The 16,302-nt window shown below is 37.1% G+C and overlaps 1 protein-coding gene across 24 annotated transcripts in view; it reads left to right on the forward strand.

Annotated features, from left to right (window-relative positions):
• Positions 1–16,302, forward strand: part of bru3 (bruno 3) — a 457,921-nt gene that overhangs the window by 373,878 nt on the left and 67,741 nt on the right. For 18 of the 24 annotated variants that reach the window (XM_066294016.1, XM_066294020.1, XM_066294017.1 and 15 more), the window contains 2 exons: positions 2,841–2,889; positions 3,087–3,155. In XM_066294016.1, the coding sequence (XP_066150113.1) occupies positions 2,841–2,889; positions 3,087–3,155 (118 nt within the window). The remainder of the gene's footprint in view (positions 1–2,840; positions 2,890–3,086; positions 3,156–16,302) is intronic. The other 6 variants (XM_066294022.1, XM_066294031.1, XM_066294039.1 and 3 more) reach the window with 1 other exon arrangement.

Raw genomic sequence — 16,302 nt, forward strand, 5'->3', positions numbered from 1 at the left:
TCGGAGAATTTAAATTTGCTTATTTGCTCTCTTTCGATGGAAGAAGGTTTGAGTTTGATGGGGCTTTTGAAATGGAAATGCCAGGGATAGCTTTGCTGATGAGAACTGGAGCAGGCAGTGAAAGTAATAAATTAATAAGGAGAATGACTCTACGATGAAATGAATGATTAATAAAGCAAACCGAAGTGAAGGCAACAACATATCAATAATTCTCCGGGAAAGCGACACATCTAAATCAACGAAATGAAAAATCGGATATCGTTCTGCGAGTCAGCCGAGCGACTGGGGATTTTTTTTTTTTTTTTTTTTTTTTTATAAAATTAGTCCCCTCCTGCGTTTTATATACGAGAGCAAACCCTTATCAAGATGCGCCTGACAACCGCTCTCTTTTAATAAAAGTGAAGTGTTGCCTGAAAGCATCTTTTCGAATGACCACGCTATATTGTGGCCCTTCGGCGGCCGAAATTACTTTTATTCATCGATTTAGAAAGATTATTTTGGAGACGTTTTTATTTTTCCTGTCCCGTCTTGAACGCTCTTTCAATTCGACCATGCTACATGGAAGCAGGAATTACGCTGGATGGAGTGGATATTAATTTTCAATTTGTTCGATAGAGGTCCAAAGCTTCTTCACAGTCAAGAGGGATGTTTTTCTCGAGGAAAAACATAATATGTTGAAGAACCAGGTTCCTCTGCCGCTTCAACCGAAAGTCCGTAAGTTTTCGTGGCACAGTTTCGGTGTGCGCAGTTTTGGTTTTTGAGCCCACTTATTTCGGTTGTTTGATCTTCTGGGATCTCCCAGTGCGAGGAAGACGGAGATAAGAGCGATCATCGGGAACTATCGATGAACAGAAAAAAGATCTCTGCTGCACTCATAAGGATGACTATTGCACACACTTCACCTATCGTATGAGTTACATCATTCAACTTAACGACGGAACGAGACTCATCCCAATAGGTCACGTGGTTGATCATGGTTCACTGGGTTGGAAATTGTGTGGTGGTTGCGCAATGCAACTTGCGCGCGATTATTCCTCACATGTGGAAAAAGATCATTTTTGAAGCGCGGCAGCTAACTTAAGGTTGTGAAGATCACCTGGGAATTTCTGAACGTCCACATTGACAAAGTGCTTATTCCAGGGCGAGAACGTGGGTCTTCTAACTGATTTTCCCAATTTCATCGATCAATCAATTCTCCATTTAAAATCGAACTTCTAATTCAAGACTGTGTAGCTCACCACTGAAGAACTTTTATGTATATTAAGACGACCATCTAGAGTCTGGAGCCAAGTTTCAATATTAGCTAATGAAATTAAATCGAAGCCTTAAGAAAGCTTCGGATTAAGGAAAACTCATTTCGAACATAACCTCAAGACAGGCCGTTCCGATTTCAAAGAGTTCCCGCTTTGAAGGTTGCTTTAATTTGGGACAACTCGGGAAAATTTATTTCAAATTTCAATATCGGAATCTTGAGATCGCCGAGGGCAAGTTGCAAGCTTTTAACTTTGTAATTAACAACTTTTTGGTATAGTTTTAGAGCGCAGAAGTTTGATGCATTACATTGTTGCTAATCCCCTCCGAAAAGTTTCCAAACGAAGTTAGCAATTTGGCTTTAATTACAAATTACACAGGTGCAATAAAAACTCCAGATATGCAATTTTTTAAATCAAATTCCTTTCAGGAGACATCGTTCTGTTGCCAATTAGATTTCCTAAGGAGAATTTGACCTAAAATCCTCTGATTCCCCTCTATGAGCTCCGGCGATAACCGAAAGTTATCCCCCAGCCATAAAGAGGTTAAAGCTCCGGATTGAGGCTGATTCTTTTTCTTTTCACTGCAGAAATTTTAAGAACTTCCAACTTATGTAGGTCGAAGGGGGACTTTCTCTCTGACAAGCTTCTAATCTGGATGTTAACAACCCAACTTGCTCGTGTAAAATTGCTTTTTACTTCTTATTGGATCATTCGAAGACGTTAAGAGTTTTCGTAGAATAAAATTGAACAAATTATATTGTTGTTGGTTTATTAGTGGAGAGTTTCAGTGCGAAATTTGCTTTGCAATTCGCAGAAGAGGAAATCGCAGTTAAACCTTCAATTTCACCAAAAAGCTATGATTAGTTAGTACTGACTCCAATCCTTCGTCAAGGGTTGTCTGATGAGCCCGATCCATAATTAGATCTTCGCATAAAGGTCCTATTAATCTTTAAAATTCTTACGAACCTCTCCGATTTACTGCAAATTTCCGTAAACGAATCTTGGTTATTTATTGCTAATTCAGATTTTTCAAGGAGATGCCCCCGAAAGTCTTCATCTTCGTGCCTTTATTGCCTTGATTCATACTATGATATTAATCTCCGCAAAGGTTAAGAAGTTCTCGTGTTCAATACATGTTTCCTTGGAAGACTTCTGATTAATTATTATGAATTCAAACAACTTTATAAGGAACATGAACTTTTTTAATGTGAAGGTCTGCCGAATGAATAACATCATATTTAATTAGTTCCGCATTGAAATTAAATTAACCTCCCTCCAGAGCTTAACGCATTCACGAAGTCCCATTAGACTACTTATAGCCACCAATTTATTTAAAGAAACTTAACAAAAGCGATACCATGGTTAATTTATCTAAACATCAGGAAATTGCGGCAATAAAACACTTGATAAATCGCCCTTTTTCGTGATGAAACACATGAAAATATTCAGTTTGCATCGTGAATAAGTGATGATATTGAAGTTGCAGCTACACATTTGAAAATACATTATTAGCTGCTATTAGGACACTTTTCATATATGGCGCTTGTATTTAGTAGTTCTTGTGTTAACCGGAATGTTTTTTTACAGATGAACCGCCCTATCCAAGTGAAACCAGCGGATACCGAAAACCGTGGTGGTGAGTTGAACTTTTATGTTAAATATTGTGGCTCAGTGTAAATGTTTCTTGTATTATAATAATAACAACCATCAACTAACTGGACTTAACAAAAAAGAACAATGAGAATCTAAAAGTTTGCATAGTGAGTCCAAAATTTAAAGCAAAATTCCACAATTTGAGGTCGAAAATTACCAACACCGAAATTTGTTTTACAGATTTTGAGAAAGAAAAAAGCGCAAAATCAGGCTCGTTTAACCGGTTTTATAATAACGGGGATGGTACCGGTAAGCATCGACGTAGTTAGAGAAATTTCACAACAATTTTACGATTTTTTATTATCCGCATTCTTTCGAATTTATAATCTTGTATTTATACGTTTTCATTTTGTAGATATTATAGCAGTCATGTGCCGAGAATTTTCGTTTTCCTTGATTCCAGAGAAAACTGCCATTCGTCTCGGTGCATTACTGAAACAATTCTTTAATGGCGACATAAAAGGGCAATTTTATGCGGTTTGCGAAGAAGTGCCAACCAATTTTTTATGGCGTCATAAATCTTTATTTTTTTAATTGGTAGTGTCCATTCAACATGTTTTATTTGCACATATTTTGCTTTCATTCAGTACATCTGGTGCTTAATATTTAATTAGATTTTTTACCTATCCAGTAATCGTGTGCATGTTAAAGCTAGTAAGATCATAGACACTTCTCATAAACAGTTTTGGTCAGGTTGTTCCATGTTATATAGAGACTAGCCTGGAAATATATCATTTTTATTACGCGTGTATATTGGACTTCAGACGCCAATACGAGATTAACAAATTCTTGTTGGAAATGTTGCAGATATTTACTCGTTAAGTGTAAGGGTTCACTAAGTCCGCCCTTGAAAACCGAAACTGCCAAAATTCTCTTGTTTTCTCTGAGGAGTAAAACCACAATCTCGTCTCTCTTTGTTGATCCCAACAGCGACTTCGGTCTATTCATTCTCTTTAGCATATAAGAGGAAATGAGTATCTGACTTCTCCCATGGATGGAGATAGCCAAAGACTACGATAAATGAATTAGCGATGATATCGCCAGTAGGTCGATCAAACCGACTCAAACAAGACAGGGTCGTGAGTACCTTAGGAGCCAATGTTAAGGCACAGAATTTGCACTCGTTTGATCCGGTCGGGTTCCTCATCACTCGAACGTTGCACCCTAGTTCTGGGTCACCAACAATAAAATAAAGTCTAGTATTAATTTCTGTTTGAGACTAGTTAACAACCTCAGTCCACGTGCCTTGGTAGGGCTAAAATTTCGCTCGGTGTGGTAAAAATTTTGGACCTGTATGTAAAAAAAGCTGAGAGTAAGAAGAATAATTAAGGTTAAAAAATATATATTTGCTATACAGGGTGTCCATTTAACAGCCTCTCATTTCATTAAAAAAAAAATCAATTCTGGGGATGTACATGGAGGCTAATGAAGGTTCATTTAAAAATTGGTGCCCGTCCTATAGAATATCTCAAAAAAGCGGGGCGTCATAAAGTGTCATTTTTTTAAATGGGGCCGTTCGCATTTTTTCCACGTCATAAAATCCTCTTTTGATCCTGTGTTAGCTCCCAGATTTTTTCCCTGGGATGCAGTGAACTCGAAGCTATGACGCTTTCAAGGAAATTTTAGACATATGCAGTGCCTTACAAAAAACTAATGTGGCAATTAGCTTAAGTTAGATGTTGATAATTTTAGGATGGATTCTTGTACAACACCACTTTAGCAAGCACGAATACTCATTTAGTCACAAAAATATATAAGTTCACAGTAACAACTCTATTTTTCACATTTTCAATTTCATTTTTTCAGCATTTCAAACATTCTGGTATGTTTTCTATGACGTAGGTCGAAAGAAAATTCAATTTTGTTCATTTTGGTGTAAATCTATGTCTATTTATCTTAAATATTAATGAAATTATTAATTATTTCTGGTTAAAACTGCATTTATGGCTAAGTCCCTTAATGTTAATTATGCGTTGCCATGGTTTCGATGTTATTTTTATTTAAAGTTCTGGCAGCTCATTTACGGTTTACCGTTCTCTCGAAATCTGCTCATTTTAAAATGGACCATCAAAATGAACTCTAATCAACAAGAATTTATTAGCACGATTTTTTTAATTGATTCATGTGATGTAAATTGTTTATCAGCATCTCGGTACAACAATTCTTAATTGGGGACATCCAAAGAAATTTTTTTTAACGTACGGGAAAGATTAATTATTAAAAAAAAGTTGAAACAAGGGGGACTTGGCGTCAAAAAAACGAATCATAAAAAAATCGCTTTATCAGTAATAGAAAACTCGCGCATGATCGTAAGAGGAATTGGTCATGATGTCAACGAGCTGTCAAAACTAAAAACAGGAAACATCGAAACCATGGTAACGCATGATTAACACTAGTAATAAGGCCATGAGTGAAAGTTTTCCCGCAGTAATTACTAATTCCATCAACATTTAAGATAAATTTGATATTCTTTGCTATCGAAATGAAGAAAATTGAATTTTCTTTCATTTTACGTCGAAAAGATACATCGTCCTGTTTGAAAAAATTTAAAAAAATGAAGTTAAATAAATAATAATTAAAGTTGTTACTGTGAACACCCTGTGCGTATTCTTGGCTACATGGGTATTCGTGCCTGTTAAGATCGATCTTGAATGAGAACTCATCCTAAAGTTATAAAAGTATACGTTAAGCTAACTGCGATATTAATTTTTTTTATGGGGCACTGCAAAAGTCTAAAGTTTCTTTTCAAAAGGTTCGAGACGCTGCATCTCAGGGTAAAGAAAATTTACGAATTAACATAGAACCCAAAAAAGATTATAACACGTGGAAAAAATGTAGGTGGTCCTGTTTAAAAAAAATTACACTTTAAGACACCCCGCATTTTGGGAACACCCTGTAGGGTTGTCACCAATTTCGTAATTTACTTTCATTAGCCTCATATACGTCCCCATAAATTTTTTCTCAAATCACAAATAAACTCGGAACAGACCTAGGAGGGACACCCTGTATATTACACGTATAATTATTATATTTATAATAAAAGCTAAACGTTTGCCTTCCAGTCGGTCAGTGGGAGACACCAGGTCCGACATGTCACAGAATGTACTAATTTGTTTTTCTATTGGGAAAGGACATCTCTGGTGTACACGTCATGAACTGTCATAGCAACTGCAAGTGATAGGTTTAAGACCTATGACTTGTAGTTGCCACATTTTTGGAACCGCTCTCTATCTCTAATCTTTTTCACTATTTTCGTTGTCAAAAATTCTATGTTCTTATAGGATTGAGCAAACTTGGGAAACAAGCATAAATTCAGGGAAGCCGAAAATAATCCGAAAGAACCTCTATATTAACCAGTAAGAGGATAGAGAAGTTTTCGCAGATTATGCGATTTCACGTCCCCGAAAGTTCACCTAATGAGTATTTTTCTAATTACACCATATCTAATTTATTCAGCATATCGCGAGATCCCATTTCCCTTGAATATTTTCATATTGAACTCCACAGAGAAAATAGGTACAAATTACTGTCTTTTTATTCTAATTTGAATTACTCCTTCTTGAAAACAAAGTCGTTCTTGAACAGGGTCAGAGATCTAAATTACTGCTACGTTTATTAGTGATATTTGAAAGTAATTTTTTATGTTACATAATTTTCCATATGGATAATGAAGGTCACGACTGAATATCATTAGTCCAAAGCGTCAGTAAAAAGGAGAAGGGGTTCTGTGTCATGTGTGATTCGTTTTAATTTGATGTACAATATAAATTCCGGCACGTCGACCTATGCCTTTATCCAGATTCGTAAAAGTTTAAAAAAGAAAAGTGGAAATTAATATCGTCATTTTTTTCGCTTTTTATTCGTTTTTCTAAAGAGAGATCCTCATTCAGAGAAGTGCTATTTTCATTGAATTTTCGTGCAGGAGTTGATGTGACCTTTATGTTAATGCTTCCTGCAGTTAATGCTCCTTTCAGTTCAATTTATTCAGTATCTAGATGGTCCAAAGTTTTTCATTCGTTTGTCTTAGAGATAAACTTACCTAATTCCCATGAGTGATTTCTCCGTCCTTCAGTCCAGCCGTATGAGCACCGATCGCCATCCATAAAGGGGATGTTTTGAATCCTTTTTTGTTGATAGCAAAGTTGATAAGCAAAATGAGCAAAAGTCGGGAAAAAGTTGGAGTTTGAGTTGCAAACCTTAACCAAGATCATTAAGGGCCAATATATCAAACTTCTGGTAACGTCGCCAACGAGCTATTTCCCATAGAAGTAACAAAATCAAAGTATAGCATTGGGCCGTTTCTTCGTTCTCGGGGAAACATCTTCCTCCATGTTGTTGCGAGGGCTCTGACGTGTTGGGTTTAAGAACGGATTACCTGGTTACTTACTATCACATAAAGGTTTTAAACAAATTCAGGTGGCAATTTCATATTCAACTTGGAATCTACTTCCTTTTTGTGCGGGGATTGTCGATCATGGCAGACCTTGATGATGTTTTTTCCAGATTTGTGTTTAAAATACCTGCAGTCCTGAAAAGCTTCAGTTGCGGTCGTCTTGTTTAGTTTCTGGATTCTACTGTGTAACTTGCATGAAGTTTACGATGGTTTCTTGCCACGCCTTCGCCAGCGACTCTAAGAGAAAATCCTCGTGGAAAGGGCCGTCTTGAATGCGTTCTTACTCAGAAACTTGGTTCGAAGCAGAATTTCAGGGCATTGCTAAGTCAGGATATTTTCATTTTTTCAGAACTTTATCCAGCATTTTGAATGGCGATCTATGTACTTTGAGCACCCGAGGGTCTCATCCCTTTTTTACCCACCTTTAGGGAGCGATAATTAAGACATCACGCAATCGACCACGAGATAATTAGAAACCTTTCCGTCGTATTTACTTTTTCTATATCGTGATTTTTATCTTTGCCTTCTTCACTCAGAGTTGGGGCCTATTGATTATTTGTTTGTCGTTTGTCTCGCACGCCTCAAACTTCCCGAAACTTCTCTGACAAAGAACGACACACCACACATATTATATACGTGCGCCGAGAAGAAGTTAGAAAAACTTTTTGGCCCGAGATTGTTTCCTCGCGTGATCTATGAAACTTTTATAGCGTCTAAGTAAAAAACTCCCTCTCACTTTATAAATTTAAAGCGATGAAGAAAGCTTCTTTTCGATTCGCTTATTCGAGGCCTCCATAAAACTCCCATTCGGTTTGCCCTAATAACCGTTGCAGAGAGAAATGGGAAATCAATGAATTCAATTATTAGTCTTCCTTATACTCTGACGCTGGGCTTACCAAAGTCAAGTTCTAGATAAATGTTGGCCGGGATTAGGAGAATTAATTGCGGTTTATTAAATTTCTCCTATTTGCAGAAAAGTCATGATGGTTCCAATTTGTCAGTAAAACATTGTGAAAATTACTCGGAGTACACCTAATGTTTATTCAGTTTCCAATAAACAGATCTAATACGTGCGGCTTGCTCATTATTCCTCAAATCCTGTAAACTGCAGGACTACGTGATTCGCAGGTTAGAGAGGCAGGCTAAACACACGTTGAGAGCACTTAAGTCTGACGACTCATCGCTAGCATGATTCATGCAAATACCTGCATTCGCTGATTGTCGTTTACATTCCTTGTTTCCGATTAAATGGTAGCGATTGTGCCCTTTGGGTTGTTAACTAGAAAGGATTTTTAGGATTTAAATGGGACGTAAAGGAAATTTGTTTAGTCGGGTTTTGGCAACAAGTTAAATTGCTTCATACTTTCGGCGTATCGGTAAACCGATAATGCGATAGTTAGATCGACTGCCTGATACATACAGTTGATCTGGTATCGCAGCGCCCAGGCTCGCAATCTGGATTGCCTGGGGGCCACATGCACATAAAGGATTAACGTTCAGTCTACAAATTCATAATTTTATAAAAAAATCAGTTTGATGTTTGAGGGTCTTACAAGCCTGCTGAAAATCTTTCATTATTCAAGAAAATTTAAGAATTTCAAGCCAATTTTTCCTTTAAGAATTTTTTAGACATTTCGGGAAAGTTTCAGAGTTCTAGTAAAAGAAATCAAGTCTATAGAAAACATTTTAAATTGCAATTTCAGACAAAAAACATCCCATTGAGGAACTTTAGGAAAACTAGAATCTGTGCGTCTGCGAACGTCTGCTCTATCAGAATCAAAGATGTCTTCTTTTCATTAAGTTGAAAATGTATTGCCTTCGCAGTGAAAAAGTTGAAGCAAATAAATTATCAGAAAACACAGCGAACAGCCGACAGTCTCACATAATAGGTAGAAGCAATTTAGAAGAATCGGAATTTGCAAAGCTCTAAATCACAGACGAAACGGAGAAGAGCACGCAGGACCAGCGAGAAAATATCCCATTGGGTTTATAGAACAGGTATTTGTTATAAAATAATAATGAGAATTTATTATTTCCTCGATTGGAGAGTTCAAGCAGGAACTTATTCAAAAAGTACAGGAAAAGGTGCACAGTCCAAGGGTACGACACAAGAAACGTCCCTTTAAGACCGTTTAAGAGAATCGGAACCCATTAACCCTCGAATGTACATCCTTGAGAAACTAGATATTTGATTAACATTCTAGTTAATTTAAAATTATGATTAGAATGTGCAGAAATGAACCTTCCAAGTACTCAATTTAGACGCTACCAATTGTTAAACGTTAGTCAATATTTAAATACATTTCCATTTTAAAAGTGGAAATATTCTCCGGACATGTAACCCGTCGTCTATGTAATACATAGAATCCGGTAGACACCTGGTACCACACAAGGGATCTATTTTGTCCTTGGGCAACATCAATCTCAGCTGGATTGAATAAGTTAGTTCTGATCTAGCGGAGGCGGAATTCAAAGAAGGAAAAAACACATCCCTCATAAGCATGACGAGAGTATCGGACTCTGTGTAGCTGCGGTGCTGCTGTATTTAAATACATATAAGCACTACAGAACGTGGCATTAATGCAAGAGTCACGAAGCATAAAAATTATGCTGCACGGTATTTGCACTGCACTTACTTCAAACCGCAAAAGTGTGCGATGTCACGCTCCATGTGCGTCGATGTTCCATGCTCCACCACCAGAAGAAGAGCGAATAAATACGACGAACACCCAAGTTATCCCTTCTGCAATCGTTTAGGGGCACAAAAAATCATTTCACCCCTTACCTCAACTTCTTTGATAATGTCCACCGCAGTTGTGGACGAAGCGTCAAACAACAATTCCATTGGATTGCGGCTTATGTGCCCGAAAAGCATGTCGAATTGAGCAATTTATATAGTTTTCGATTAGGTTTGTACTGTCCACAGTGTAAAGATAGTTAGTAAAGGAGTTTTAGTGACGGATTAGTAATTTTTTTTTTTAATTTACATTGCTTTTTGCTCTGATATATATATTTTTTAATTCCATCGCCGCGAAGGAAGCAATATCCATATACTAATCTAAGCGTCGAAGCGGAGACGTCGGTCGAACAGGCCGGACCAGTGGGCGGAGTCAGCTCAGTGTTACCAGATCTCTCCTCGTATCAGAATTTTTATTGATATGAATTTTAGCGATGAATGAATATATATATATATATATTTATATTTCCGTTTTTTGCTGTGATGTTTAAAAAAAATCCATCGCCGCGAACATGGCGAAATCAATACTGATCCAAAAAAGCGCCCGCCGGATTGACTCCGCCCACATCAACCGCTAGTTTGGCAGCCCCCATCTCTTTATCAGATACATATTAAATCTTATGCGTTCCTTCTTCTATCTGCACAATGTTTCCAATGTTCCCGACGTTTCCACTTGAACTGATAACACCTGTGGTCCGTACGGATAAAGTGATCAACAGGTTTACCATGACGAGGCATGGATGTGGAATCTGCATTTTTATTTATTTTGCATATAGTCCATGGCCATCGAAAAATACTGTACGAAAATAGTTTTAAACATTCTGAAATGTCCTCGCGTGATCGCGTGCGTAACATTTCACGCTCGGGCGTTAAGAATTACTTTCTTTGCTTGTTATGTAAATAACTATGGACATGTCCAGAAATTAATCCTAAGTTCGGAAATTTTGAAGGGAAATGTTTCTAAAGGTGCTTTAACATTTGAATAGGTACGCAAACATTCGGAGGTGACAAAACGATCGTGATTGGTTCGTTCAAGAAAAGTTACTGATGAATCGGCTCCGTTATTTCGAGAAACTGTCATGTCCTCTACTCTCCCGAAAACGCCATGACTAAATCTCATTTATACGTGTATATAACCTGTCACCAAATGAAAGCTGTTTAAAAGTTAAATAATTTTTTTGAAAAATACTTAGGGGTAATTAGGTTGTTACCTCTTTTGGTAGAACTTCCATCAACTCTATATTTCATGAAGCACACACGATGCACCTGTTAGTAATTAATCTAGTTCCTACGATTTTGGGACAATATCCGGCAATAACCGATAGTGCCTCAAGTTTACTCGAATTAAACTCCGAAAAGTGAAAACTCGTTGATTCTATATTCCAAAACAGCCGACATTAAAGTCCCATTCATTCGAACCGCTACGTAGTTTCCTTTTATCCTTGCAGCTTGTAAAGAGGAGCGCTTCAGTTTCTCCTAAATAATAAATGCACTTTGGAATTATTCAAGGGCCCTTTTAAACCAATTTACGTAATTTAGATTTCCTTTTACTAAATTTTATCTATCTGAAGACATGTAAATAATTGAGGAAATAAGCACGTGCTGAAATGAGAGAGAATCGTGGCTTATTTATTATTCACTCAAATGACCGAGCAACAACACCTGAAGGTTCCTTCGCGCCTCTTATTTCTTAACATTGTTTTGCTTTGCATATTTCCTGTCGGGGGGATAATTCTGGTGTTTGTTTAAGACGCCCCGGCTCCCGTTACGGTTTTAATCCAAATTACATTAAGTCCCCAGGGGGCTATGTAAACCGTAAACGAAAATAATCCTGCGATATGGATTTTCCTGCGAGCTCGTATACCATCCGAGCTCCTACCTTCTTTCCTTTTATCTAGCGGCTATAAAAAAGTTTCTATTGAACAAAGTCTCGTCACAAGGCACATCATTATTTAGATTGTATCTTTTAAAGTAACTGTCAGAAAAGTCACTCACATTTCCAATCTTCTTGCGCATACATTTATTTTCGAGAGTTCATTTTTACGTTCTGCTGAGCACCCTCCTTATATATCTAAAACTACCCCTAACTTTTTGATAAGCTCTTGTCAATCACCCATGAGGGAATATTTTTATCTAGAAGCGCAATTTACAATGAACCGAGTAAAAGTTTGCCACTCGCGTATATGTTGGATCTAAGTACTTTGCCAATAGCAAAAAAAGTCTTGCTCGGAATAAGGAAAAACCAATTTCTCACATTAAGGGCAAGTTCTTTTCATTTATTTCGTAAAAGCGGGGCCCTGTGACGACGGCTCCCTTTAAAAACCCAATTAGGTCTGAAACCCTCACTTAATAAAGTCAAAAGCAATATGAAGAGCTGCGACTCATACAAAACAGGAGTATGTGGGACAAATTGATGTTGTTTTTCTTCTTGGGCATACTTCCGGTACAGTAAAAGGAGATTTCATTTTTGATTGTTCCCTACAAAGAGAGCCATTTAAGTCACGGCATAAGATTTACAAGAAGAGATAGTTTTAAAAAGCGCTTTAGAGTTTGCAGGTTTTTCTCCTGCTATCTATTGCAACTTTCATTGAATTAATTCTTCCGTTTATTTCTGCAATAAAGCGCTGTAACCAACGCTGCAAGTAATGGGAATGTTTGAATTCGTAGTGTTCGCTGGGTTGTTTTTTTAAATTTTTTGTTAAATTTAAAAACATCCATTTTGTGTCCCTAGTGAAAAAATACAAAGTATTGATGCGTTAAACGAGGGATCCACAAAAGGATATCGTTGCCCTAAAAACAGCCGAAAATTCGCCAAATGCGTAGTTCTAGCCAATATGGTTTAGGGACATTTTAATGACATAGAACATATTAAATCGTTTCCTTCTTGAAAAAGATAAATATTAAAAGATGAGTCTAAATATTTGATAGACCCTCTTAGGGTCGCTTGCGCACGATTGGGAAGATATTACTCCTCTTAATATTCTCATATCAACCAACGTAGTATACAAATGGAGGTAAGCAATAAAAATGCCAAAAAATACTGTCCCCGCTTCTGACGAAATATCACGTAATATACATAGTTTTTTAGAGAAATTTTCAATTTCCATATAAAATTTCCAATGCGAAATACAAGTTTACCCCAATTCTTACTTTTCCAGTCTGAGAAATTATGAAAACAAAGAAATTCAAAATTAAATTTCACCCTGCACTCTCCTAAAACCACTCATAACTTTTTCCGTATGAAACTTTTATTGAGGAAATGACAACATTTTCGCAATTCGGCTTTTTCGAGATTTCGAGGGAAGATTCGAATTTTGACTGAAGAGAAATGCAGCCAAAGCAGTTTAAGCAGCTAAACTACCTTCCAAATTTGTGCTCTGCTTGATCCGACAAAATATGATATTTAACACTCGATCAATGCCTTATAGTATACCCTTTTATGATTTATCACCATTCACTGACCGACGGTCTAAAACTGATAAAGGGATATTGTTATATGAAGGGATCGCACTTAAAATGTTTTGTTAAGGATATGATAACACAGAGTATAAGTTGCTAAAAATTCAAGTTCCTTTTTAAAGCTCCTTTCCAACGTTCAAAAGACTCGCATCGTTGAGACGGTTGAGTCCAATTAGAAAATAGCGCCTTAAACTAATGCTTTTTCCTTTCTTCACACTCGCCTCATCTACATTTTCCGACAATTTCTTCTCGTCATTTTCAGAAGTGGAGAATCGGTTTTATACATGTAGACACTATATTGAAATGATTTCTCCCTAGAGCCGAATGACATCAGCAATACTCGTACTTCAAGTTATATGCTAATGACGACGAGGATGCAGACGATGCACTTACACGATACTTAGAAAAGAGAGGGAAACCAGCAACCATTAAAGCAGGATTGAAAATATTTACAGATTCTAGTCTAATGAAAATTCTGCTTGACTTTTCATCGACACCTGCAGTGAACCTTGAAGAAGCTGATAAGATAGTCGATCCTCTGTGCTGAATTGAAGTATTTATCCATTCCTTTCTTGGAGGGTGACGGGAGCTTGGGTGCACATATGTAACGGTAGGATTAAAGGTTAGTCAAAAGGAATGTGCAGCAGGGAGAAAAGAGCCGCAAAGATGTTCAAACTTGGCGAGAAGATCAACACGAAAGAATTAATTCGGATTAGAAACGAAATTCTATGCATTGCACTATGTACGTCGAAGCTTCGCTTTACACCATCGAGGGATGAAAGTCTAAATAGCTGCTCCAAACTCTTAAGATACCGTTTTGGTTAGAGTCTGTGGGTGGTCATCATCCTTCAGCGGATCACTAATTTGGAAAAATAGTTTAGTTAAAAATAGTAGAAAAATTGAGTAATTCGAAAACTTATCCAATGTCTCCTAAGGTTCTTCGATCAATTGACGCGTAAAGGAAAATTTCGCAAGAGTTCTGCATTAGCAATTAATCAAATACCAGAGTTTCAAGCACAGGACTAGTTTGGTCTAGTGTGATACTTCACCAGGAAATCTATAGATATGAAAATGAGAAATACCACAAACTAAATTAGAAATCGGCGATATAATAACGAGTCAAATAACAGGTAGTTTTTGTAAGATTTACGATCTGTTTCGTTTTCAGAAGCTCAGACGTAATTCAGAGGAGCCTGCTTTTATAGGAATCACACACTTTAGGAACACTATTAAATTTCACCCCCCATCTAAGATATACGATGTACATGCTTTAAGCTGCAATCCTGTGGTGTTGAGCGAATTTGAGTTTAGAATGTAAGAGGCAATAAAGAAGGTTCGCGTTAAGACGTAAAAGTGAACAATAAAATTAACCCCCAAAAATTGCCCTCTACAAGATTTTATGAATGCGTTATTTGATTTCCCAAAACTGACCCGAAATTTATCTTATTGAACGCAGTTGCAATTAAGTTCGCATTGGTGGTTTCGGCAGAAAGGGGCGAAGTACATAATGAATAAACCTCATTTTACGCCTTTGACTCCTACGTCGACAACAAACGACCCAATTCAAAGTGACTCTCCCTTCACGGCATCTAAACCATCTTAAAAACGTCCGGCATTCACTATAATTTCCGAACAATTTCAAATACCAACTTCAAATTCATGTAACCTTTCAACGAGATTGACACATGAATCAAAGAGGAAAAAATGTGAACTACCCGTGTTACTGGTATGATAAACATGGCAACACCCTCGACAATTGAAATAAAATCAGCATTTACCGAAGAAGAGCAACAAAAAGAGTGCCCCAAATGCACATTTAAATATTTGTGATTCGTGCACGATTAAGAGCTTTTGTCAGTCATGGATTCAGCGTGGCAGGAGTAAACAAAAACAGGCCGACAAAAGCTTTACGCCAAATAAATACGTTGGGTTTACGCTAGATGAAAACTGGTGTTGCCCTCGAAACGAAAATTGAGAGATAATGCACACATGAGGCGAGTAATAAAAAAAAGAATCAAAACCAAATTTTTCCCCAATTTCATCAAGAGTAATTTGACTGAGGCATTAATCAGCTGCAAGAAAAGCATTTGGAAAATTAATAAATATTAAATCTAAACCCTCGGTGGAAAACTTCGGAATAAATTAATAACTCCTGCCAAGTTAGTTTTCATTTTCAATTAAAATGTTAATATATTCACGAGCAAACTTGAATTTTTGCCTTAAACAGGCCCCGAAGGGTTGACGAGCTGTAAGCAAGCTTAATATAGAGAAAGAACCAATAACAGCGTCACACAAGAGGAGATATTTAACATAACTAACCAGGACTATAAAAATTCAACGAGGTCCGTAATAAAAAGCATACGGCTTGGAAAGAACACGATAAAAGAATATTTCAGGGAGTTCAGTCAAAAGAAGTTGCATCGGTTATCGAGCCACGGCAGCAGAAAAGTCCATAAAACTGGGGAAGACAAAGAGAAACATCAGTCAGAAACAGTAGTCGCTGAAATACCTAAAGTTTAAGTAAATGCCGGCAATTTACTACAAGAAATGAACCTCATCCAAGATATTCAATTCTCTTAAGGCGAGCGATTCACCGGATCTCTCGTTTAGGAAGTTGATTGTTTTATTTTAAATAAAGAGTTCGCCGATCTTAAAGGCTTTGTTTATGGGGATTCGGTCCCCTTTTTTGCGTTTCGTAGAGTTTCCCTTATGGAGATCGATAATTATTGCCAAATGGGGCGATAAATTTTTAAATTACTACTGTGATGAAGTATACATCGAGGGGATTTGAGCTGGGCCTCCGTCCT

This window comes from Euwallacea fornicatus, chromosome 20, assembly GCF_040115645.1.
Source record: "Euwallacea fornicatus isolate EFF26 chromosome 20, ASM4011564v1, whole genome shotgun sequence".
Taxonomy (NCBI): Eukaryota; Metazoa; Arthropoda; class Insecta; order Coleoptera; family Curculionidae; genus Euwallacea; species Euwallacea fornicatus.